At 43.0% G+C, this 26,374-nt stretch overlaps 2 protein-coding genes across 5 annotated transcripts in view; one reads left to right on the top strand and one right to left on the bottom strand.

The window, feature by feature from the left end:
* ccser2a (coiled-coil serine-rich protein 2a) overlaps positions 1 to 14,577 on the top strand; it is a 22,994-nt gene extending 8,417 nt beyond the window's left edge. For both annotated transcript variants that reach the window (XM_037541799.1, XM_037541800.1), the window contains exons 2-11: positions 3,373 to 4,420; positions 4,934 to 5,156; positions 5,973 to 6,103; positions 9,466 to 9,559; positions 9,690 to 9,771; positions 9,930 to 10,077; positions 10,434 to 10,493; positions 10,910 to 11,023; positions 13,053 to 13,139; positions 13,941 to 14,577. In XM_037541799.1, the coding sequence (XP_037397696.1) occupies positions 3,413 to 4,420; positions 4,934 to 5,156; positions 5,973 to 6,103; positions 9,466 to 9,559; positions 9,690 to 9,771; positions 9,930 to 10,077; positions 10,434 to 10,493; positions 10,910 to 11,023; positions 13,053 to 13,139; positions 13,941 to 14,108 (2,115 nt within the window). In that variant the 5' untranslated portion in view covers positions 3,373 to 3,412 and the 3' untranslated portion in view covers positions 14,109 to 14,577. The remainder of the gene's footprint in view (positions 1 to 3,372; positions 4,421 to 4,933; positions 5,157 to 5,972; positions 6,104 to 9,465; positions 9,560 to 9,689; positions 9,772 to 9,929; positions 10,078 to 10,433; positions 10,494 to 10,909; positions 11,024 to 13,052; positions 13,140 to 13,940) is intronic.
* Positions 14,578 to 18,233: 3,656 nt separating this feature from the next.
* On the bottom strand, positions 18,234 to 24,389 carry LOC108415644 (gastrula zinc finger protein XlCGF7.1-like). Of its 3 annotated transcripts, XM_017688685.1 has the most exons (3): positions 24,323 to 24,389; positions 23,798 to 23,917; positions 18,234 to 19,500 (listed from the first exon to the last, which is right to left on the bottom strand). In XM_017688685.1, exon 3 carries the CDS (start codon positions 19,327 to 19,329, stop codon positions 18,550 to 18,552), a length of 780 nt encoding a protein of 259 aa, XP_017544174.1. In that variant the 5' UTR covers positions 19,330 to 19,500; positions 23,798 to 23,917; positions 24,323 to 24,389; the 3' UTR covers positions 18,234 to 18,549. The 3 variants fall into 3 exon arrangements, with proteins under 3 accessions (XP_017544174.1, XP_037397668.1, XP_017544173.1); XM_037541771.1 differs by lacking the exon at positions 23,798 to 23,917 and having other exon boundaries at positions 24,323 to 24,383; XM_017688684.2 differs by lacking the exon at positions 24,323 to 24,389 and having other exon boundaries at positions 23,798 to 24,291.
* Between the last annotated feature and the right edge of the window lie 1,985 nt (positions 24,390 to 26,374).

The following is a 26,374-nucleotide window of genomic DNA, read 5'->3' as shown; positions in this document are numbered from 1 at the left end:
GTCTTACTGGGGGACTTCAATGCACATGTTGGCAATGACTGGGAGACCTGGAGAGGCGTGATTGGGAAGAACGGCCTGCCTGATCTAAACACGAATGGTGAATTGTTATTGGACTTCTGTGCCAGGCATGGATTGTCCATAACAAACACCAAGTTCGAACACAAGGATGCTCATAAGTGTACATGGTACCAGAGCTCCTTGGGTCAGAAGTCAATGATCAACTTTGTTGTCATTTCATCTGACTTGGGACCATATGTTCTGGACACTCGGGTAAAGAGAGGTGCTGAATTGTGGAAGCTGCCAGGCATAGCTCTGGCCAAAAGCTTGTGGGTGCCTGTCAGGGCGGTAACCCAAGAACCCCCTGGTGGACACCATTGGTGGGGGAAGCCGTCAAGCTGAAGAAAGAGGCTTTTAGGGACTGGATGGCCCGAAGGACTCCTGACTCAGCAGAGAGGTATTGACAGGCAAAAAAGGTGACAGCTGCAATGGTGGCAGAAGCAAAATCCAGGGCATGGGAGGAGTTTGGCGAAGCCATGGAAAAAGACTTTCGGTCGGCTTCAAGGAGGTTCTGGACAACTGTCCAGCAACTCAGGAGTGGTCAGGCTGGCTGCGCCCAAGCTGTATTCGGCAAGGGTGGAGAAACTCTGACTCGGAGTGAGGATATTGTCGGTTGGCGGAAGGAGCACTTTGAAGAACTCCTTAATCCGGGAGACATGCCTCCCTCACAGGAGTCAGGGCCAGAGGCCTCTGGCGTGTCAAGCTCCATTTCCCTGGTGGAGGTCACTGAGGTAGTTGGCAAGCTCTTCAGTGGCAAGGCATAGGAGGGGGGATGAGATTCATCTGGAGTTGCTTAAGGCTCTGGATATTGTGGGGCTGTCATGGCTGATGTGCCTCTGCAATATTGCATGGACCTCAGGGAAAGTCTTTTCCAAGGTGCTGTAAAGGAGATTCCGACCGATAGTTGAACCTCAGATTGAGGAGGAACAATGCCGATTCCATCCCAGCCGTGGAACAATGGACCAGCTTTTCACCCTCTCATTAATTTGTTGAGGGGCATGGGAGTTTGCCAACCCAGTCTTCATGTGTTTTGTGGCTTACGACCGGTTCTCCAAGATATCTTGTGGGAGGTCCTCTGGGAGTGTGGGGTACCAGGGCTACTACTCCAGGCCATTCGATCTCTCTACTCCCAGAGTGAGAGCTGTGTTCGTATACTCAGCATTAAGTCGGACCCTTTCAGTATTAGCATTGGGTTCCGGCAGGGTTGTGCCCTGTCTCCACTCCTGTTCGTGATATTCATGGACAGGGTGTCAAGGCGTAGCCAAGGTGAGGAGGGCATGTGTGGAGGCTGGAGGGTGGCGTCTCTGCTGTTTCCAGATATATATATATATATATATATATATATATATATATATATATATAACTGAGTGTCATTGGCATAGCAGTGGAAATGGCCACATAGGAAGTGAATTGCTCTATTTATTGATAATGTAGCATATATAATGTGAATAATACAGGTCTTAAAACAGAGCCTTGTGGAACACCATAGTTTGTTTGTAAGAACAGACGATTCACTGTTTACCTCTACAAACTGATAGAGATCAAACAGATAGCGTGGTCTATTGTATCAAATAAGATTAAACAGAACCAGTAAAGATACATTTCCTTAAACCAGCCATTAGGGGTGTACTTTGTGTACTTCTGGTGCCTGTCCCAAGCCCGGATAAATGGTGAGGGTTGCGTCAGGAAGGGCATCCGGCATAAAACTTGTGCCAAAACTATCATGTGGATCACAAATATGATTGCCATACCAGATTGGTCGGGTTAACAATGACCGCCTCCGGTGCTGTCGACCAGCAGGGTGCCGGTGGAAATTTACTACTGTAGGTCGAAGACCATCAAAGAGGAGAGGAGGAAGGCAGGTTAGACGGCAGTGAGAGAGAAGGAAAGGCAGGAGTGTGGAGGTTAGAGTAGGGACTCTGAGTATAGGGACAATGACTGGTAAAGGCAGAGAGCTTGCAGACATGATGGAGAGAAGGAAGGTAGATATTCTGTGTGTCCAGGAGACCAGATGGAAAGGAAGCAAGGCCAGGAACATTGGAGGTGGATTCAAACTGTTCTATCATGGTGTAGAGAGGAAAAGAAATGGAGTAGGAATAATCCTAAAGGAACAGCTTGGGAAAAGTGTTCTGGATGTAAAGAGAGTGTCAGACAGGATCATGAGCCTGAAGTTGGAGGTTGATGGTGTAATTTTGAATGTGGTCAGTTCATATGCACCACAGGTTGGTTGTCAGTTAGAGGAGAAAGAGGAATTTTGGAGTAAGATGGATGAAGTGGTAGATGGTGTCCCTAGAGAGGAGAGATTGGTGATTGGTGCAGACTTCAATGGACATGTTGGTGAAGGGAACAGAGGGGATGAAGAGGTGCTGGGTATGTATGGTGTGAAAGACAGAAATGCGGAAGGTCAGATGGTTGTAGATTTTACAAAGAGAATGGAAATGGCTGTGGTGAACACATATTTTCAGAAGAGGGAAGAACACAGGGTGACATACAAGAGTGGAGGGAGGTGCACACAGGTGGATTATATTCTTAGCAGGAGATGCCACCTAAAGGAGATTGGAGATTGTAAAGTGGTGCCAGGGGAAAGTGTAGCAAGGCAGCATAGGGTGGCTGTCTGTAGAATGAGATTAGAAACAAAGAAGAGGAAGAGAGTGAAGACAGAGCCAAAGAGTAGATGGTGGAAGCTGAAGGAGGAGGATGGTTGCAGGCAGTTCAGGGAAAAATTGCTATGAATGCCATGAATTGCTAAAAATTGCTGACAACTGCTATGATGTATGGTTTGGAGACTCTGTCTAAAAGACAGGAGCCTGAGCTGGAGGTGGCGGAGATGAAGATGCTGAGATTTTCGTTGGGAGTGACAAGGCTGGACAAGATTAGAAATGAGCAGATCAGAGGGACAGTGAAGGTGGAGCAGTTTGGAGATAAAGCCAGAGAGGCCATGTGTTGAGGAGGAATAGTGGATATATTGGGCAAAGAATGTTGGAGATGGAGCTGCCGGGTAGAAGGAGAAGAGGTAGACCTCAGAGAAGGTTTATGGATGTAGTGAAGGTGGACATGGAGATGGTTGGTGTGAAAGTAGAGGAGGCAATGGATAGAGGAAGATGGAGGCAGATGATCTGCTGTGGCAACTCCTAAAGGGAGCAGCTGAAAGAAAGTTTTATTCAGTTTTGTTTCTTGTTTTAATTTGAGATTTGCTGATTGTTGTAATAATTCTCTTTCAGAGAAGAGTAAATTATTCAGTGTGGATAAATATTTTCCACATCCATTACCACTAACACTCTTTTCTTTCTGCCTTCTGTCTCTTTCCAACTTTAGCTCTGGTGTCTATGAATGTCTTCCTGACTGACTTTTGCTGATGGAACAAAAGGCTTCCAATAAGCCCTCCATGGTCTCCAGACTGCCAAAACTTGGTTCCCGGCCTGTGAATGCCCAGTCCTCTCAGCCTAACAGTACGGTCCATGGTCAGCACACCCACAATTGCCGGAAAATCTCTGGAAAGCCCAGCGGAATGGTATGGCCTTCACCTTCCTCCATGAAGTGGACAAAAGAGACTGGTAGTTCTACTGTGACCCCAAATCAGGAACTGTCTGGAGGGAACAGAGAGACTCATGCCTTCCATCCAGCAAACAAGAAACCTTCCACTCCGACTGTGACAGGGCACAAATCTGCATCATTTGTACTGATAGGAAGTTCAAAACCAGGACCCAAATCCTCAAGGTCCACATCCAGCCCTAAAATCGGCCAAACTGCATCCTCCAGCTCCACCTCACCCAGCAGCTCCTCCACTAAACTGACCCATAATGGGACAGTGGACTTGTCCCCCAGTGGGCGGGTTCCCCGGTTCCAGAGGCTGCGAGATAATCCCAGCTCTGGAGACAGCTTACCTCGGTCCAGCTGTGGCCTCAAAAGGCTTTCCACTGACAGAATGGTTCGCTCCCAGAGTTTGACTTACTTTAGGCAGCCCTCACCAACAAACTCTTTCATCCCACGCTCCTTCTCCTTCAGCAAGGCAGTGGAACTCGCCAAGCCTCTACCCAACACCCAGCTGTGCCCTTTACGTGCTCCTGGACTTAAACCCCCACAGTGCCTCAGCAGCAGCAGGCTGGGTTTGGGCTTTGGCAAGAGCTTCCCTGAATGTTCCTCTTCTGTAGCGTCTCTTTCAGAATGTTCTACACCCTCTAGTGGTCTGAAGAAGCATTTACTTCCTAACTGTGTACTGAGTAAACCCTCAGCACTGGGCTACAGTTTGACTCGCTCATTCGCTACTAAACCACAGCACCCAGTAGTGGTAGGGAGGAGCCAAGAAAAGCATCAGATTAAAACCCAGTCTCTTACTCCAAAGACTAACCACAATGTTCAGAGGGTGAGTAGCATATCTGGAATGTCTTGGCATGTTTAGATTGTGGCCTTTTTAAAGGAGGGGTTTTTTGAGGTCCATCACAGACTGTCAGGTGGTTAAAAAGTATAAACTATAAATGATGGCATAATTGAAAAATTATGTTTTCAATTGGAGGTCCAATGTCGTGCAGATTAGATTTTTTTCTGCTCCCAACACATGTGATCCAACCGATCATTAACAGTCCATGGCTGAGTTAAAGTGGCTGCGTTAGAGCCTCCAGGACGAGGCTGGAACACACTGATCTAAAAAAGCCTCTTAGTGCTTCTTAATAAATGAGGTTAAATAAACATACAACCTTTACGGTATGTAAGGTTTCTTTTCATCTTCAAGAGATTCTTTGCATTCACAAATCTCTTTTTCAAACAAAGTTCTTTAGGGAGCTAAAAGTGGTTCTGTTAGTTCTGCCTCACTTAAAGAACTACTTCTAGCACCTGTTTTTCTAGGTGTCCAGATGTGAGTCTTTTTGTTTTGTTTTAGTTTGAGACACCTGCAGGTCCAGCTGACCTTCCAGATGGAACAGAGGAAATGTCCTTCTCCTCTGGTTCCTCTGATAGAAATGAGAACTGTGAGGACCTGCTGGATGACTTTGACCACTTGGGTGACCAATCACACAATGGTGTGCTCGACAGCAGGTGCCTGACCATGCCCACACAGACATGCCTCCGTAACATCCTGCACGAGGACTGGGTCAGTGTTACAGGTAAACCATGACTACCAGCTGTTAAGCAGGTTAATAGATAGATAGATAGATAAGATAGATAGATATATAGATCAGTCACACAACACAGTACAGAAACAGTAATAAGGGTGTAAATCACACTAACGGCCTAATAAAGTCGACCTGCAGAAACACCAACGGCCTAATAAAGCCAACCTGCAGAAACACCAACGCCTTAATAAAGTCGACCTGCAGAAACACCAACGCCTTAATAAACCCGACCTGCAGAAACACTAACGGCTTAATAAACCCGACCTGCAGAAACACCAACGGCCTAATAAAGCTGACCTGCAGAAACACCAACGCCTTAATAAAGCCGACCTGCAGAAACACCAACGCCTTAATAAAGCCGACCTGCAGAAACACCAACGGCCTAATAAAGCCAACCTGCAGAAACACCAACGCCTTAATAAAGCCGACCTGCAGAAACACTCACGGCCTAATAAAGCCGACCTGCAGAAACACTCACGGCCTAATAAAGCCGACCTGCAGAAACACTCACGGCCTAATAAAGCCGCCCTGCAGAAACACTCACGGCCTAATAAAGCCGCCCTGCAGAAACACTCACGGCCTAATAAAGCCGACCTGCAGAAACACTCACGGCCTAATAAAGCCGCCCTGCAGAAACACTCACGGCCTAATAAAGCCGCCCTGCAGAAACACTCACGGCCTAATAAAGCCGCCCTGCAGAAACACTCACGGCCTAATAAAGCCGACCTGCAGAAACACTCACGGCCTAATAAACCCGACCTGCAGAAACACTCACGGCCTAATAAAGCCGACCTTATGTGTCTTCAGATGTGGATTCTTTCGGAAGTTCTTCTCTGGAGCTCTCGCCCTCCAGCAGTTCTGGTGGAACCTACATGTGGGATGAAGATATGAGCTACACACACACACAGCACTGCGACGATGAGCCCAACATCACTACAGTGAGTATTTATACACACACACACACACACACACACACTCTCTCTCTCTCTCTCTCTCTCTCTCTCTCTCTCTCTCTCTTTCTCTCTGTCTCTCACACACACACACTCTCTCTCTCTCACACACACACACACACACACACACACACACACACACAGTCCCCAAGCGATCTGCGGCTTCAGTTGTTGCCAAGGCAAAAACCCGTGTATGGGAGGAGTTTGGTGAGGCCTTGGAAAGTGACTTTAAGTCGGCTCCGAAAAGATTCTGGCAAACCGTCAGGCGACTCAGAAGGGGAAAGCAGTGTGCCACTAGCACTGTATATAGTGGAGATGGTGTGCTGCTGACTTCGACTGAAGACGTCATTGGGCGGTGGAAGGAATACTTTGAGGACCTTCTCAATCCCACCGACACGTTCTCCAGTGAGGAGGCTGAGTCTGGGGACATGGGAATAGGCTTGTCCATTACTGAGGCCGAAGTCGCTAAGGTAGTTAAGAAGCTCCTTGGTGGCAAGGCTCCAGGGGTGGATGAGATCCGCCCTGAGTTCCTCAAGGCTCTGGATGTTGTGGGGCTGTCTTGGCTGACACGTCTTTTCAACATTGCGTGGACATCGGGGGCGGTGCCACTGGCTTGGCAGACTGGGGTGGTGGTGCCTCTTTTTAAAAAAGGGGACCGGAGGGTGTGTTCCAACTACAGGGGAATCACACTCCTCAGCCTCCCTGGCAAGGTCTATGCAGGGGTACTGGAGAAGAGAGTCCGGCTTATAGTCGAACCTCGGATCCAGGAGGAACAGTGCGGGTTCCGCCCTGGTCGTGGAACACTGGACCAACTCTTCACCCTCTCCAGGATTCTGGAGGGTTCATGGGAGTTTGCCCAACCAGTCCACATGTGCTTTGTGGATCTGGAGAAGGCATTCGACTGTGTTCCCCGGGGTATTCTGTGGGAGGTGCTTCGGGAGTACGGGGTACATGGCTCTTTGCTACGAGCCATTCAGGCCCTGTACAAACAAAGCTGGAGTTTGGTTCGCATAGCCGGCAGTAAGTCAGACTCGTTCCCAGTGAGAGTTGGACTCCGTCAGGGCTGCCCTTTGTCACCGATTCTATTCATAATTTTTATGGATAGAATTTCTAGGCGCAGTCAAGGGATGGAGGGTGTCCGGTTTGGTGACCTCAGGGTCACATCACTGCTGTTTGCAGATGATGTGGTCCTATTGGGGACATCAGGCCGCGAACTTCAGCTTTCGCTGGATCGGTTTGCAGCCGAGTGTGAAGCGGCTGGGATGAGAATCAGTACCTCTAAATCCGAGACCATGGTTCTCAGGCGGAAAAGGGTGGAGAGCCCTCTCTGGGTCGGGGATAGGCTCTTGCCTCAAGTGGAGGAGTTCAAGTATCTCGGGGTCTTGTTCACGAGTGATGGTACAAGGGAGCGGGAGATTGACAGGCGGATTGGTGCTGGGTCAGCAGTGATGCGGGCTCTTTACCGGTCTGTTGTGGTAAAGAAAGAGCTGAGCCATAAGGCAAGGCTCTCGATTTACCGGTCGATCTACGTTCCCACCCTCACCTATGGTCATGAGCTTTGGGTAATGACCGAAAGAATAAGATCGCGAATACAAGCGGCCGAAATGAGTTTCCTCCGCAGGGTGGCTGGACTCTCCCTTAGAGATAGGGTGAGAAGTTCAGTCATCCGGGAAGGACTCGGAGTAGAGCCGCTGCTTCTTCACGTCGAGAGGAGCCAGCTGAGGTGGTTCGGGCATCTGGTTAGGATGCCTCCTGGACGCCTCCCTCGGGAGGTGTCACAGGCGAGTCCACCTGGGAGGAGACCCCGGGGAAGACCCAGGACACGCTGGCGCGACTATATCGCCCAGCTGGCCTGGGAGCGCCTCGGAATCCCCCTTGGAGAGCTGGTGGAAGTGGCTGGGGAAAGGGAGGTCTGGGCTTCATTGCTTAGGATGCTGCCCCCGCGACCCGAACCCCGGACAAGCGGAAGATAATGGATGGATGGATGGATGGATGGATGGATGGATGGACTTTTGTTTTCTGTAATGGTAAAACAGGTGTGTTTTCTGCGTCAGAGCGAATTATTTTCAAAAGCTGAAAAAAAAGATAAAATATTGTCACCTGACAAAAAAAAATCCCTGTTTCTGCTCCAACAGCCAAACAATAAGGTTGGAGCTCTGTAAGGCAGTAAATCTAATTAGGATGAAGGTCATAGTTAATAATAATAACCATAACAATAACAGTTGTTGTGGTTACAATGTTATGATTAATGAGATGTTGTGGTTACAGTGTTGTTATGATTAGACAGTTTTTGTGGTTACGGTGTTGTTATGATTAGTGAGTTGTTGTGGTTACAATGTTATGACTAGTGAGTTGTTGTGGTTACAATGTTATGACTAGTGAGTTGTTGTGGTTACAGTGTTGTTATGATTACTGAGTTGTTATGTTTACAATGTTGTTATGAGTAGACAGCTTTTGTGGTTACAATGTTATGATTAGTGAGTTGTTGTGGTTACAATGTTATGATTAGTGAGTAGTTGTGGTTACAGTGTTGTTATGATTAGTGAGTTGTTATGGTTACAGTGTTGTTATGAGTAGAGAGCTTTTGTGGTTACAGTGTTCTTATGATTAGTGAGTTGTTGTGGTTACAGTGTTGTTATGATTAGAGAGTTGTTGTAGTTACAGTGTTGTTATGATTAGTGAGTTGTTGTGGTTACAGTGTTGTTATGATTAGTGAGTTGTTATGGTTACAGTGTTGTTATGAGTAGAGAGCTTTTGTGGTTACAGTGTTCTTATGATTAGTGAGTTGTTGTGGTTACAGTGTTGTTATGATTAGAGAGTTGTTGTAGTTACAGTGTTGTTATGAGCAGAGAGCTTTTGTGGTTACAGTGTTGTTTGGAGTAGAGCTTTTGTGGTTACAGTGTTGTTATGAGTAGAGCTTTTGTGGTGTTGTGATGATTAGTGAGTTGTTGTAGTTACAGTGTTGTTATGAGCAGAGAGCTTTTGTGGTTACAGTGTTGATATGATTAGACAGTTTTTGTGGTTACAGTGTTGTTATGATTAGACAGTTTTTGTGGTTACAGTGTTGTTATGTTTAGTGAGTTGTTGTGGTTACAGTGTTATGAGTAGAAAGCTGTTGTAGTTACAGTGTTGTTACAGTTATGGATTAGTTTTGTTATAGTGTTGTTATGGTAAGAGAATTGTTGTGGTTATAGTGTTATTATGATTAGTGAGTTGTTATATTTACAGTGTTATGGTATCAATTATTGTGGTTACATTGTGCACAGCAGTGAGACATTTGTTTACATTAGCACAATAAATGTTTTTTTTTTCCAACAATAAAACTGCCTCTAATGATCTCCTCCTCTCAGGAGGCTGTTAATGATTTGGAAAATGTAGCAGCGTTTGATCTTGAGGAGAATGACATCATACTGGAGCTGCATGAGGATGGAACCTTACACAGCGGTAAGTCTCACACACACACACACACACACACACACACACACACACACACACACACACACACACACAATTGCACAAACAAACACACACAATCACAAATATGCAGTTTGTTATGTTCCTTTACTGTTTGCAGGTAGAACAGTCCACTCTTACCCTTCTGAGAAGAGAGCACAGCAGCAGAGACTCAGTGGAGTGAACCAACACAATCATAAAAGGTACACACACATAACACACACACACACACACACACACACACACACGATTAACACACACAAACACACACATTGTGTATCCCTAATTAACAGTTGTTCTCTTACTCTCTCTGTGTCTCTCCCTCTCTCTCTCGCTCTGTCTCTCTCTGTCACTCTCTCAGGCTGCTGAAGCTGCAGGGTTTTGATGAAGGTCCTGCAGATCAGTCAGATGACCACATGGTGGCGATAAATGAGTTCAGTCTCAATCAGATGCTGCAGGATTTCTCCTCTGTTAAATCGCAGCTGTTCAACCTGAAGCTTTTACTGCAGGTAAATAGATAGAATCTATATATATATATTTGTTAATGTTTTTATTGTAGCTAATATAAAAATTTATCCACCATTACAATTTGATTTGAATGGTTCAATATTTTTTATTACTCTGTTAATAAATAATTAATTAATTATCACTTACTCATCATTATCACAGAAATACAGGCTGAACTTGGTTGAATCATCAGAACTAAAATTAAAACAAAAATCCTCTCAGGTCTGATCTTCTGTATTAATATAGCAAGTATTGTATGTGTGTATGTGTTTGTGTGTGTGTATATATATGTGTGTGTGTATGTGTTTGTGTGTGTGTGTGTGTGTGACTGTGTGTGTGTGTGTGTGTGTGTGTGTAGGTGGAAGAAGGTGAGATAAACAGTAAAGGCTCAACTGAAGTGAACAGCGCCGCCCTGCAGGTAAATATAACCCAATACATATTTCCATTCACCCACTCCTCCATTCATTCACTAATCCTTTCGTCTATCCACCATACGTCCATTCACCCATCCATCCATCTATTGATTTATGAAGCTTCTACTTTTTCCGATATTTAAATATAAACCTCTAACTGGCTGTTGACCCCGCTTTGACCCAGGACTTCTAAGCAAATTATATACAAGAAATCTGTTTATTTGTGCAAAAAAACCCACAAAAATCATAATAAATGCAAATAACATTTAATGCAATAAGTAGTGATTTTATATGTCAGTGTGTTTGTTTACTGCCTGGAATAAATACTTAATCTGTATTTATTACAATGTTATATAGCTTTACGAGCATAAACACACATATAGCCCAGATAAAGATTGCTCTGTGGGTGTGTGTCTTGTAGGTGGAGGTGCTGATGAAGGAAGTGACGACTCTCAGACAAGAACTGAGAAATAAAGACAATATCATCACTCAGCTTACAAACAAACAACAACACAAACATCAAAAGCATCAGCTGGTAAACTTCATTAAAAGCTCTGTCTGTTCTACAGTTTCTCGTTAGGCTGAATGAATAACCGGCTCTAAATGTAGGTATTGTGATATAAACCGAGTCCGTTCTACAGTTTCTCATTAGACTGAATGAATAACCGACTCTAAATGTAGGTATTGTGATATAAACCGAGTCCGTTCTACAGTTTCTCATTAGACTGAATGAATAACCGGCTCTAAATGTAGGTATTGTGATATAAACCGAGTCCGTTCTACAGTTTCTCATTAGACTGAATGAATAACCGACTCTAAATGTAGGTATTGTGATACAAACCGAGTCCGTTCTACAGTTTCTCATTAGACTGAATGAATAAGCGACTCTAAATGTAGGTATTGTGATACAAACCGAGTCCGTTCTACAGTTTCTCATTAGGCTGAATGAATAACCGGCTCTAAATGTAGGTATTGTAATATAAACCGAGTCCGTTCTACAGTTTCTCATTAAGCTGAATGAATAACCGACTCTAAATGTAGGTATTGTGATATAAACCGAGTCCGTTCTACAGTTTCTCATTCGACTGAATGAATAACCGGCTCTAAATGTAGGTATTGTGATATAAACCGAGTCCGTTCTACAGTTTCTCATTAGGCTGAATGAATAACCGACTCTAAATGTAGGTATTGTGATATAAACCGAGTCCGTTCTACAGTTTCTCGTTAGACTGAATGAATAACCGACTCTAAATGTAGGTATTGTGATATAAACCGAGTCCGTTCTACAGTTTCTCATTAGACTGAATGAATAACAGACTCTAAATGTAGGTATTGTGATATAAACCGAGTCCGTTCTACAGTTTCTCATTAGACTGAATGAATAACCGACTCTAAATGTAGGTATTGTGATATAAACCGAGTCCGTTCTACAGTTTCTCATTAGACTGAATGAATAACAGACTCTAAATGTAGGTATTGTGATATAAACCGAGTCCGTTCTACAGTTTCTCATTAAGCTGAATGAATAACCGACTCTAAATGTAGGTATTGTGATATAAACCGAGTCCGTTCTACAGTTTCTCATTAGACTGAATGAATAACCGACTCTAAATGTAGGTATTGTGATATAAACCGAGTCCGTTCTACAGTTTCTCATTAGACTGAATGAATAACCGGCTCTAAATGTAGGTATTGTGATATAAACCGAGTCCGTTCTACAGTTTCTCATTAGGCTGAATGAATAACCGACTCTAAATGTAGGTATTGTGATATAAACCGAGTCCGTTCTACAGTTTCTCATTAGACTGAATGAATAACCGGCTCTAAATGTAGGTATTGTGATATAAACCGAGTCTGTTCTACAGTTTCTCATTAGGCTGAATGAATAACCGGCTCTAAATGTAGGTATTGTGATATAAACCGAGTCCGTTCTACAGTTTCTCATTAGACTGAATGAATAACCGACTCTAAATGTAGGTATTGTGATATAAACCGAGTCCGTTCTACAGTTTCTCATTAGACTGAATGAATAACCGACTCTAAATGTAGGTATTGTGATACAAACCGAGTCCGTTCTACAGTTTCTCATTAGACTGAACGAATAACCGACTCTAAATGTAGGTATTGTGATATAAACCGAGTCCGTTCTACAGTTTCTCATTAGGCTGAATGAATAACCGACTCTAAATGTAGGTATTGTGATATAAACCGAGTCCGTTCTACAGTTTCTCATTAGGCTGAATGAATAACCGGCTCTAAATGTAGGTATTGTGATATAAACCGAGTCCGTTCTACAGTTTCTCATTAGACTGAATGAATAACCGACTCTAAATGTAGGTATTGTGATACAAACCGAGTCCGTTCTACAGTTTCTCATTAGGCTGAATAAATAACCGACTCTAAATGTAGGTATTGTGATATAAACCGAGCCGTGGGCTTTTCATTAGTGTTCTGTAAAGTTCGTCCAACAGCAGCTGTGGAGCAACATTTTGTGGGCGGAGCCTGAATATGGGATTAATGGATGTAAACAGTGAAACATTTTTTTCTCCTTTCTTCGGCAACAGCGGTCACTCTCAGGGTCAGAGGTTAAAGAGGTTAAAGGTCAGAAGGCCGACAAGTTCACTCAAACGCCGCAGAGGCCCGCCCACACTGTGAGTCCCTTCCTGTCTCCTTCATTTCACTTCCTGTTCGTACAGCTGTGTGTATGATCTGAGTGTGAGTGTGTGGAGGTAGGACTCTCCCTGTGGTCGTCTCCGCCTCCTCCAATCACATCTCTCCAGCTCCCCCTAGATGAGTGACTTTGACCTCAGAGTCGACCGTCAGTCTGATGTTCTGCTAAAAGTGCTTTTCTCTCAAAAAGCATTTTGCTGAACTTTTTATGAAGAAACCTAAAGAACTTCATTAAAGTTTATGGTTAAAGTGTCCAAATAGTTTTTGGGACCACCGTTTTACACAAACATCCTCTGTTCAATTTTTTTCCTGATTTTCCAAAACAGCGCGACAGTGAATTAAATACACTCAGATCCACTGCGGTGTGTGCGCAGCGGTGTGTGTTAGTGTGTGATGTCACTGCGTCTAAGAGAAGAAGTGTTGAGGTGTTTAACTGCCGATGTGCTAAACTGTGGCTGTGTTAAGGTATTTAAGTGTCAAGGTGTAGAAATCTTTAAATGCTGAGGTGCTGAGATATTAAGGTGTTTGAGATCAGGTGTTGAACTGTAGAGAAGTTGAAGGCTTGCGATGTTAAAGTATTTAAGTGTTAAGGTGTTTGTGTGTGGTAGGTGTGAGGTTTTTAGGTGTTGATGTGCTTAAGCGTTTAAATTTTTATATATATATATATATATATATATATATATATATATATATATATATATATATATATATATTTCTAGGTCTTTTGGAGATTATCCTGTTTCTGAACTCAGATTAAACTGTTTGTTGTCTCTTCTCTGCAGCTTCAAGTTCTGCAGTTATCCAGCCCACAGCTCAGCGAGGCCTGCACCCAGGAACCATCAGCAAGTTCAACCACCACTGGGGCCCCCAATAAAGCCCTTAGGTACTCCACTTCACCAAGGCCCCTGGTAAAGCCCTCAGGTCCCCCACTCCACCGTGGCCCCCGGTAAAGCCCTCAGGTCCCCCATTCCACCGTGGCCCCCGGTAAAGCCCTCAGGTCCCCCATTCCACCGTGGCCCCCGGTAAAGCCCTCAGGTCCCCCGCTCCACCGTGGCCCCCAGTAAAGCCCTCAGGTACTCCACTTCACCAAGGCCCCTGGTAAATCCCTCAGGTCCCCCACTCCAACGGGGCCCCCAGTAAGGCTCGTAGGCCTCAAGCGGAGGGCAGTTGATTGCATTTGACCGTATTTCTTCAAATTGGGTTCAGATTCTCATTTAGATGTAACATTAATAGTCTGAGCGTTCTTGTTTGAGTTGTTACAGCAGCTCCGACTCCCGCGGAAGAACCTCTCCGGCACCATCTATAAGACTGATCATTTGTTATTATGATTAAGATTTAACAATATGAGATCTGTGAATTTAATGGCTGTTTACTCTGTCATTGTTCATCTTTTTTAAATGTAATAAATCTAAATGTGAAATCCTGCAATTTGTTATTATTTTCTTCAAATAAAACCTGAAACCTTCTACACATCAGATAGTAAAGAAACTCCACAGACGCTTCCTGTTCACACCAATACACAAATAAATACACAAATACACAAACAATAAATAAATATTGTGACACTGTAGACTCGGAGTTGTGAGGGATCCATTTGCAGGTTTTTAATATGGTACATCAGTAAATCAGTCCAACAACTCAGGCAGTCATACAAAATCGGCAAAAGACGAGACGAATACTTCACACCGACTGGCTGAGTTCGATTTAAGGCAGGGGTCCAATCTCCTCCACAAGGGGCTGGTGCGGTTCGCTTGACCTCCTGCTTTGTTGCTATGCAGGGCTAGAACTCAGACGAGATTTACCGATAATAATAATAAAGATGCCAAAGAATGTATATTTTATTTATTTTTGTTAATGTTAATGTTATTTAATATAGAAATTTAATTTCCTTAAAGAAATGACCCTGTGAACACTTTATTAATTCTGTATCCAAGTTTATGATATAAGAGGAATGAGTTTATAATACTATTTGAGATGAAGTTTGAATTACATCTTAATATTCATTAACATTTACACTAACGAGCTCCTCACAAGGGAGCGGTCATGGTCAGCTTTCTGGACAGTTTCTTTTCAGTGGAGAATCTCTATCGATCTTCATGTTACAGGAAGTGTAGATTTAGAAAATTATAAATGACACATGAACAGTTTAATCAAGTGATTATGAAAATAATCTTCCATAAAAATCTGAATAAAACACCTGATTATAGAAGATGATTAAATCAATACAGTGGACAGAGTTTAGAGTTCGCTAGATTAGATTTCAGAACCCTCAGCTGTTAAATACAGGAGGGTCATCACCATCATCATCATCATCACCATCATCATCACCATTTTCATCACCATCATCATCATCATCATCATCACCATTTTCATCACCATCATCATCATCTTCATGATCATCACCATCTTCACGATCATCATCATCACAGTGAATTTTATTTCTGCTGAATAGACAAATCAGCGAGTAAAAGCCTTTAAACATCTTCGGTCTTGAATTGAATTAATCAATCAGACCTACAAAAAACCCCAGAAGCTCTTTAATTAGGTTCCCTAATCAGAGGCTGAAACTGACGAAGCAGCTGTTTTATTTGGAATCAGAGTGTTTGTGAAAGCACTTTTAGCTTCTATGCTGTGAAGAAATCCTAACTTCTTAAACGGTAACAGCTGCTTTACTTCAGGCTCGACTAACTGAAGAATTATCAAGTTCACTGATAGATTCAGTGAAAAACTGCATCAGGGTTTGAACTGCGGTTCAGATTTTCACTGATAGTTAAAGAATAATTTCATGTGGAAAATTAAACACACTGTAAATCAAACTGATCACATCTTTTGTTTTTGGCCCCAACTTCTGATGGTCAGCCTGTGTGTGGGCGGAGCTCTTCTTTAGACTGATATCTGACCTGGTGTGACCAATGAAATTCAATCTCTGCACTTCTATTGTAATTACACTGTTAATAATGTTACTATAACTGAATAACGGATTTTATTGGATCATGTTTTTAAAAGGGCTTGGAATAATATAAAACACAATATAAAGAATATAAAAAGCAGAAATAGAGGATAAACATAAAAGCCTATTGTTTACATTGTAGTTCCTAAGATAGAAAAATGAAACCAAAGGCAGCAGATTAAAGGATATAAAACTCGCAGTCAGTGTTAATACAGTCGTACAGTTACAGTGAAAATAAACCAATAAAAACGGCATAATATTTCATACATTTTAAAAACTAGAATCAAACTATCAAACTAAACTCGGCAGCTTTTTAAATAATAATAATAATAATAATAACGGTAATGTTTTAATGTATGTGAAAGGCTGAGACAGAAAGTCGCTGTGTGTTCAGGTGTGTTAGGGTCACAGGTGAAGCTGAAGGTCAGTTCAGTTCAGATCACCGGAACACCGTCTCCTTTCCTCTGTGCTCAGCACTGTGTTGCTCTTGTGTTACTGTTTGCTGTCCGGTGTGGAACAGAGGAGGAGTTTTGGTTCCTCTCAGTGGTTCCTCCTCTTGCTCTGAGGGGCTCCTCTTGGTGAAGCTGCTATAAAAAGCGCTACATAAATAAACAATGACTTTAGTGTTTTAGTGCTTTATGCAACAAATCTGAAAAATAAAGAATCTCTCCATGAAAAAAACGTCCAAAAATGATCTTTTCCTGAAAGACAGAAAACAAACTATGACCAAATATGTTTGGATAAAAACATCAAATCCCTCTTGGTAAAAAGCGTTAAGCCGAATATAAACCCAGGAAACGGAAGGCAGCGATTTGATGAGAAATACACGCCCCGTTCAGACGCTCCGTAACGACTAAAGCGACCCGCGTCTCAAACGATCAGGACGGGTTCAAAACATCTTGGCTGTGCTTTGTTCACTGTGTAGCGCCTCAGTTAGGTGTCCAGTAGACAGGTGGCCATTTAGGAGTAAAGGTGATTAAACACAGCTGGGGACGCTGCGTTAATCAATAACTTCTAAATTTGGTTAGTTAGTGACTGATAAATGTATCTGACAGAAAACACACACACACACACACACACACACCACTCACACACACACACACACACACACACACACACTCTCACTCACGCACACACACACAAACACACACACTCTCACACTCACATGCTCTCACTCACACACACACACACACACACACACACACTCTCACACACACACACACTCACATGCTCTCACTCACACACACACACCACACACACACACACACACACACACACACACTCACACACACTCTCACTCACACATGCACACACACACGCTCTCACTCACACACACGCACTCTCACTCACACACACACCACTCACACGCTCACACACACACACACTCACATGCTCTCACTCACACACACACGCTCTCACTCACACACACACGCTCTCACTCACACACACACACACACTCACATGCTCTCACTCACACACACACACACACCACACACACACACTCACATGCTCTCACTCACACACGCGCTCTCTCACACACACACACGCTCTCACTCACACACGCTCTCACTCACACACACACACACGCTCTCACTCACACTCACACACACGCTCTCACTCACACTCACACACACACTCACTAAGTGTATTTGATGTTTATAATGAGTTTATAGCGCTACACAGGCTCTCTGTTCGCCACCCTGCACTGGACTGTACTCACGGACTGTTCAGACGGTCAATCACTCGAACATGAACTTTAGGTCACACATATGAGGTATAAGCGCCCTTCAGTTCACTCCGTCTCCCTGCTCGCCTCCCTGCTCCTTATCGTGTGTTCTCTTCTTTCTCTCTCCTTTCCTTCTTTTTCTCTCTTTCCCACTTCTACTATTGTCCCTCCCACTGATGCTGCTGATTGGCTGATAAAAACAGCCCATTAGATGTTTCAGGCTCAGAAAGAGGAAGACGTACGAGTGATTTCAGAAACATACTCAAAAAACCAAACTTCTAGATTCACATTAATATATAATTAAACTGATAATTCAATTGAAATGTAAAAGAAATAAACTAAACCAAAAGTTTCAGCTGGGCTACAGCTGTTTTTTCGGGAGTGAGAAACCAAACTGGATTATTTTTGGACGTTTATTTGCTGAGAAATGAGATGAGAAAGTCGAAAGTCGGATGTCCAGAATTTCCTGTTTTTGTATGGTCTGGAGTAGAAACGGACCGACGGTTTGCTAAAGGCAGTCATTACTTAGTGACCGGTGTTTAAAGATACGGCCGTCGTCAAAAAAAGTGCTGTAATCATCAATAACACTGCTAGAACGTTTCTCGAACAGTCAGATTGTGCCAAACTGCTGTATGAGTATGATTAACACATATTGTGTGATCCTAGTTTCATCATCATCATCATCAGTTAAATTCTCACGTGACTCCTGACTTTTCTAGTCCCTCGTTATGCATTTGTGTGTCTTCAGAGTGTTTGAATGTCTGAAGCTCCGCCCACAGTCGGAGCAGTAGTAGGGTTTATCTCCGGTGTGGATGCGCTGGTGCAGCTCCAGGTGACCCGCTCTGGTAAAGCTTTTCCCGCATTCGGAGCAGTAATACGGCTTCTCTCCGGTGTGGATGCGCTGGTGTGTTCTGAGAGAGCCTCTGTCTCTGAAGCTCCGCCCACACTCTGCACACTGGTAGGGTTTCTGTCCAGTGTGAACGTGTTGATGGAGCTGGAGGTGACTCTCCCTCGTAAAGCTCTTCCCACAAAACGAGCAGAAGCACGGCTTCTCTCCGGTGTGGATGCGCTGGTGCAGCTGAAGGTGGTCCTGCCTGCTGAAGCTCTTGCCGCACTCCGAGCAGGAGTACGGCTTCTCTCCACTGTGAACGCGCCGGTGAGTCTGGAGATTACACTGCACAGCAAAGCTCTTCCCACAGTCTGAGCAGTGATACGGTTTCTCCCCGGTGTGCGTGCGCTGGTGTGTTTGGAGATTACTCTGCACAGCGAAGCACCTTCCGCACTCGGAGCACTGATACGGCTTCTCTCCGGTGTGAATGCGCTGGTGCGTTTTGAGGTAACTGAGCCGATTGAAGCTCTTTCCGCAGTCTGAACACTGATGAATCCTCGTGCTCATGTCTTTCTGCGTTTCAGTGCAGGAGGTTTCAGCATCTCCTGTGTGGAGAACATCAGACTCTGAGGTTCTCTGAGTGCTGGAGCTTCCAGGAGACGCCATGTTCACACATACGATCCCTCCCGCTTTCTCTCTCCTCACCTTCAGTCAGTCTCCTCCACTAACCTTCTTCGTGGAACCATTTCCTGACAAGTGTGTGGAGGGAAATGCGAGCAGTTTAGGAAAGTGGACACTAGGAGCAGAAGAAGATCTGGAACAGGAGGTCATTCATTTCTGGAAGAGAAAAAAAGAAAGAATGTTTAACATTAAAAAATATTTAACGCTAAATGTAAGAAAACAGCAAAATGACAGTATTGTTGAGAAATGCACCCAGAAACTACAGCTGGAGTGATCTGCTGCATTTGACATGACAGATCACGGACATTTCCACGACTTCTCCAAGACATAAAATATCCAAGCCAAACGTTTAGCAGAGAGCTGAGTAATATATCATCTACACCAGCATGCTGTGATGCTGACGTACCATTTCCTGTTTGTGATTTTTTTTAGTGACATATAGCATAATAAGGCATAATAAAGCCTTAGAAAAGTTACTGTCGACAATTAAATGTGTATCTAATATCAAACAGGTAACAGGAGAAGTTAAATCAGGGTTTTCATTCTAATTGCAGTAAGAACACAGCACTGGTTCACCTCAGACTCAGATGACAAAATCCTTCAGTTCTGCTGTTTTTGGATCATTTAGTGCAGCTTTTGATACTGTTGATCACAAGATTCTAAACCACCATCATGAATTCGGGGTAGATGGTTTTAATCATGTTTAACAAAGAGGCAGTTCTTAGTTTCAATGGGAAATCATTCAATGGTAAGATTCAACTATATTTTTGTAGAGTCCCTCAGGGTTCAGTTTTAGCCTTTTACCCTTTTCTTTGTACAGGTCACCTGTAAATGATCTTTAGGAGACAGAGATTTTCTTTGTAAAAGCTCTGCTGTGGGTTTTTAAAGCTCGAAATGACGTCTATTAGTCAAACTCAGAGCTCACTTTTAATAATCTGAAAACTCTGAGCTTCAGTAAAACTCTCCTCCTCTTTAACTCTGAGCTTCAGTAAAACTCTCCTCCTCTTTAACTCTGAGCTTCAGTAAAACTCTCCTCCTCTTTAACTCTGAGCTTCAGTAAAACTCTCCTCCTCTTTAACTCTGAGCTTCAGTAAAACTCTCCTCCTCTTTAACTCTGAGCTTCAGTAAAACTCTCCTCCTCTTTAATTCTGAGCTTCAGTAAAACTCTCCTCCTCTTTAACTCTGAGCTTCAGTCAAACTCTCCTCCTCTTTAACTCTGAGCTTCAGTAAAACTCTCCTCCTCTTTAACTCTGAGCTTCAGTAAAACTCTCCTCCTCTTTAACTCTGAGCTTCAGTCAAACTCTCCTCCTCTTTAACTCTGAGCTTCAGTAAAACTCTCCTCCTCTTTAACTCTGAGCTTCAGTCAAACTCTCCTCCTCTTTAACTCTGAGCTTCAGTAAAACTCTCCTCCTCTTTAACTCTGAGCTTCAGTAAAACTCTCCTCCTCTTTAACTCTGAGCTTCAGTCAAACTCTCCTCCTCTTTAACTCTGAGCTTCAGTCAAACTCTCCTCCTCTTTAACTCTGAGCTTCAGTCAAACTCTCCTCCTCTTTAACTCTGAGCTTCAGTAAAACTCTCCTCCTCTTTAACTCTGAGCTTCAGTAAAACTCTCCGTCTCTTTAACTCTGAGCTTCAGTCAAACTCTCCTCCTCTTTAACTCTGAGCTTCAGTAAAACTCTCCTCCTCTTTAACTCTGAGCTTCAGTAAAACTCTCCTCCTCTTTAACTCTGAGCTTCAGTCAAACTCTCCTCCTCTTTAACTCTGAGCTTCAGTAAAACTCTCCTCCTCTTTAACGCTGAGCTTCAGTAAAACTCTCCTCCTCTTTAACTCTGAGCTTCAGTAAAACTCTCCTCCTCTTTAACTCTGAGCTTCAGTCAAACTCTCCTCCTCTTTAACTCTGAGCTTCAGTAAAACTCTCCGTCTCTTTAACTCTGAGCTTCAGTCAAACTCTCCTCCTCTTTAACTCTGAGCTTCAGTCAAACTCTCCTCCTCTTTAACTCTGAGCTTCAGTAAAACTCTCCACCTCTTTAACTCTGAGCTTCACTAAAACTCTCCGTCTCTTTAACTCTGAGCTTCACTAAAACTCTCCGTCTCTTTAACTCTGAGCTTCAGTAAAACTCTCCTCCTCTTTAACTCTGAGCTTCAGTAAAACTCTCCTCCTCTTTAACTCTGAGCTTCAGTAAAACTCTCCTCCTCTTTAACTCTGAGCTTCAGTAAAACTCTCCTCCTCTTTAACGCTGAGCTTCAGTAAAACTCTCCTCCTCTTTAACTCTGAGCTTCAGTAAAACTCTCCTCCTCTTTAACTCTAAGCTTCAGTAAAACTCTCCTCCTCTTTAACGCTGAGCTTCAGTAAATCTCTCCTCCTCTTTAACTCTGAGCTTCAGTAAAACTCTCCTCCTCTTTAACGCTGAGCTTCAGTAAAACTCTCCTCCTCTTTAACTCTGAGCTTCAGTAAAACTCTCCTCCTCTTTAACTCTGAGCTTCAGTCAAACTCTCCTCCTCTTTAACTCTGAGCTTCAGTCAAACTCTCCGTCTCTTTAACTCTGAGCTTCAGTAAAACTCTCCTCCTCTTTAACTCTGAGCTTCAGTCAAACTCTCCTCCTCTTTAACTCTGAGCTTCAGTAAAACTCTCCTCCTCTTTAACTCTGAGCTTCAGTAAAACTCTCCACCTCTTTAACTCTGAGCTTCAGTAAAACTCTCCGTCTCTTTAATTCTGAGCTTCAGTAAAACTCTCCGTCTCTTTAACTCTGAGCTTCAGTAAAACTCTCCTCCTCTTTAACTCTGAGCTTCAGTCAAACTCTCCTCCTCTTTAACTCTGAGCTTCAGTAAAACTCTCCTCCTCTTTAACTCTGAGCTTCAGTAAAACTCTCCTCCTCTTTAACTCTGAGCTTCAGTCAAACTCTCCGTCTCTTTAACTCTGAGCTTCAGTAAAACTCTCCTCCTCTTTAACTCTGAGCTTCAGTAAAACTCTCCTCCTCTTTAACTCTGAGCTTCAGTAAAACTCTCCTCCTCTTTAACTCTGAGCTTCAGTCAAACTCTCCTCCTCTTTAACTCTGAGCTTCAGTCAAACTCTCCTCCTCTTTAACTCTGAGCTTCAGTAAAACTCTCCTCCTCTTTAACTCTGAGCTTCAGTAAAACTCTCCTCCTCTTTAACTCTGAGCTTCAGTCAAACTCTCCGTCTCTTTAACTCTGAGCTTCAGTAAAACTCTCCGTCTCTTTAACTCTGAGCTTCAGTAAAACTCTCCGTCTCTTTAACTCTGAGCTTCAGTAAAACTCTCCTCCTCTTTAACTCTGAGCTTCAGTAAAACTCTCCTCCTCTTTAACTCTGAGCTTCAGTAAAACTCTCCTCCTCTTTAACTCTGAGCTTCAGTAAAACTCTCCACCTCTTTAACTCTGAGCTTCACTAAAACTCTCCGTCTCTTTAACTCTGAGCTTCACTAAAACTCTCCGTCTCTTTAACTCTGAGCTTCAGTAAAACTCTCCTCCTCTTTAACTCTGAGCTTCAGTAAAACTCTCCTCCTCTTTAACTCTGAGCTTCAGTAAAACTCTCCTCCTCTTTAACTCTGAGCTTCAGTAAAACTCTCCGTCTCTTTAACTCTGAGCTTCAGTAAAACTCTCCTCCTCTTTAACTCTGAGCTTCAGTAAAACTCTCCTCCTCTTTAACTCTGAGCTTCAGTAAAACTCTCCTCCTCTTTAACTCTGAGCTTCAGTAAAACTCTCCTCCTCTTTAACTCTGAGCTTCAGTAAAACTCTCCTCCTCTTTAACGCTGAGCTTCAGTAAAACTCTCCTCCTCTTTAACGCTGAGCTTCAGTAAAACTCTCCTCCTCTTTAACTCTGAGCTTCAGTAAAACTCTCCTCCTCTTTAACTCTGAGCTTCAGTCAAACTCTCCTCCTCTTTAACTCTGAGCTTCAGTAAAACTCTCCGATCAGACTGAACTAATAAACCAGCTGATTAGACTAAACTAATAAATCAATTGATCAGACTAAACTAACAAATCAATTGATCAGACTAAACTAATAAACCAGCTGATCAGACTAAACTAATAAATCAATTGATCAGACTAAACTAATAAACCAGCTGATCAGACTAAACTAATAAACCGATCAGACTAAAATAATAAATCAGTCAGACTGAACTAATAAATCAATCAGACTAAACTAATAAACCAGTCAGACTAAACTAATAAATCAATCAGACTAAACTAATAAATCAGTCAGACTGAACTAATAAATCAATTGATCAGACTGAACTAATTAATCAATCAGACTAAACTAATAAACCAGCTGATCAGACTAAACTAATAAACCAATCAGACTAAACTAATAAATCAATCAGACTGAACTAATAAAGCAATCAATGATTTATTTGAGTATTATTGATTATATAATGTCCTTCCCGTTACAGAAATCGACCCAAAGCAGGACTAAAGTACCAGATCAGAGGAAAACGCACTGTGATGTAAATGCTCCTGTAAAGGCGCGAGCGCTGATCTGGGTCAGACTTCTCTCATGTTCGGCCCGGTTCCGGGTCAGCCCGCGCAGCCTGAGCTCGAGGGTTCGGGAGTCAGTGAGTCTGCAGGGAATCAGAGGAGCGCTTTAATTCTGTGTGACGTAATCAGCGTCCCTGACTGTACCGGCGGCCAATCAGCGAGTTAACATGTAAAGTGTAAATCAGCGCCGCAGAGATCAAAGAGATCAACATCTGCCCTCCAGGCAACTTTCCGTTCCACCTTAAACAGCACAGGAGACCCATCCAGGCATTTCAGGCGCCACCGCGGCACTGCTGTACCATTTAACGTCGACCGGACTATTCCAGCCAGAAGCCTCGCTGCAGCTACAGCAGCACGAAGCGCTGAAAGCCCGAGCGCAGCACCGGGTCGGCCGGCGCTGCCCCGTCCCTGCGCGGGGTCCCTGCCGCTCGAGGCGGCATTACAGCTCATTAGAAATAGCGTTAATGACGTTAATGAGCGCGCGGTACCTTCACAGCGGCCGGAGCCCGGGCTTCTCCCCATGACGTCATCCACCCCGGAAGACCGCACGCGCACATCCTGCTGCGCAGGAAGAGGAGGAAACGATTTTAAAACTTTTATTAAAAAAAAAAAAAAATAATAATAACTAAAAACCTAAACATCTTATTTCTAGAAATGTTTTTATACTTAAATAAAAAAGAAAAGATATTTAACCCAAAATTCCAGGCGAGATTTATTATTAACACTTTATTATTATTATTATTATTATTAACACTTTATATTATTATTATTAACACTTTATATTATTATTATTATTATTATTATTATTATTCCAAGGGTCCGTCAATCTGGCTAGAACGTTTTGAGCTCAGATTTTTAATAAATGCTGTTTCTTAGCTGCGGTCAGGCTCTTCTGTGTTTCAGAGCTAAGAGCCTTACAGACTCAGAGCCGCTGACTCTGCAGATCAAACACTCTGGTGCTGTGGCGCCCTCCTCTGGCAGAAACATAGAACTCCAAAGGCTTTTACCATTGTATCCTGTTTGGGGTCTCTGAGACCCCTGAGCCTCTTTAAGAGCTCACAAAATTCTTTTTATAATCAACCTGATATAGGGTTAGGGTTAGGGTTTAGGGTTTAGGGTTAGTTAAGTCACGCCATGAGACCTTCAGTCCCTCCGTCTGTGGATGAATCTCCTTTTATTTATTTATTTATTTGTTTATTTGTTGGAAATTTTTTTTAGTATGTATAATTGTATTCGGGCTAAATTATATTTGATTATTCTAACTGCTTCACGAGGCAAAGAACAAAGAGGTGAAGAGAGGAGTGCGCCACTAGACTGAGCAGGGCACCCTCGAGGCCTGATTTGGCCTATGTTTTTCACCTATTCATTCTCCTTCCCACAACTGCAAGTCAGAGAATGAACAGGTGTGAGATAATATATTAAGAAATTTTAGGACACATCATCAGTAGTGTACCTCAGAGTCATCAGGTGTTTCAGCCTTTGTAAATATTAAAATCTCCTACAATTATTACTTTATCATTACACACAGCCAGGTTTGCAGCGAAGTCACTAAATTCTTTTATAAATTCAGAGTCGCCCCCTGGTGGCCTGTAAATGTTAAATAATGAAAACGTCTTTTTGTGACCAGATTTGGGGACGTGAATAGAGAGGACCTCAAAGGAAGTGAAGGCGTCACATTGTTTCTGACTGATATCTAGAGTATTTTGGTAAATTACACAGACTCCACCTCCCTCGCCTGATAATCTCGGCCTATGTGCATAATTATAGCCTACAGGCGTGGCTTCATTTAAAGCTAAATATTCATCTGGTCTAACCCATTTCAGTGAGACAGAAAAAGTCAAATTTATGATCGCTTATAATTTCATTTACAACGACTGCTTTAGAGTTTAGTGATCTTATATTGAGTAGTCCAAGTTTTAGATCTAAGGTGTTAGTGCGATCATCAGAACATGGATATATGTTGATTAGGTTATTTAAACGGGCTGATTGAGTTTTTCTATGAGTAAATTTAGTTTTAATTCAGGGCAAAGACACAGTCTCTATAAAGCTGATCTTGGGTGACGCCTCAAGGCGGATCACAGACAGTCGGTTTAGTGCTGACCCCCTTCGTCATCACCTCCCTTTTTTTTTTTTTTTTTTTTATATTAAGTGTTAACTACAATTTAATCACTGTTCACTTCAAACTGAAATTGTGAACTGAATTGAAACTATATACATTCCATTCTAATGTAGTTTTTTATTTAACCCATTAGGGAAGTTGCTGCTGAGTTTCTGAATCCAGTGTTGTTCTTTTTGTTTTCTTTGCCTTGTTGACCAGTTTGGATTGTGGGCCAATGCCCTTATCATTAAGGCATTAATTCCATGCCTAAGAAAATGTGAGACCAGATATGTGGTTCTGTTTTTTCTTTGTCTTATGTTGTATTTGTGTGAATTAAGCCTTGTTTTAATCGATGTACTGGTTTCCCCCACATATTGTTTTCCACACTTCCTGCACCAGATTAGGTATACACAATTCTTTAAAGTCAATGTTATTTTTTTGG

Source organism: Pygocentrus nattereri, chromosome 10 (assembly GCF_015220715.1).
Source record: "Pygocentrus nattereri isolate fPygNat1 chromosome 10, fPygNat1.pri, whole genome shotgun sequence".
NCBI classification, from domain to species: domain Eukaryota; kingdom Metazoa; phylum Chordata; class Actinopteri; order Characiformes; family Serrasalmidae; genus Pygocentrus; species Pygocentrus nattereri.
This window is presented reverse-complemented; position numbering and strand designations above follow the sequence as displayed.

Bases quoted from the DNA above. Each gene is read 5' to 3' on its own strand.
- LOC108415644 (XM_017688685.1), bottom strand. From the start codon at position 19,329: ATGGCGTCTCCTGGAAGCTCCAGCACTCAGAGAACCTCAGAGTCTGAT.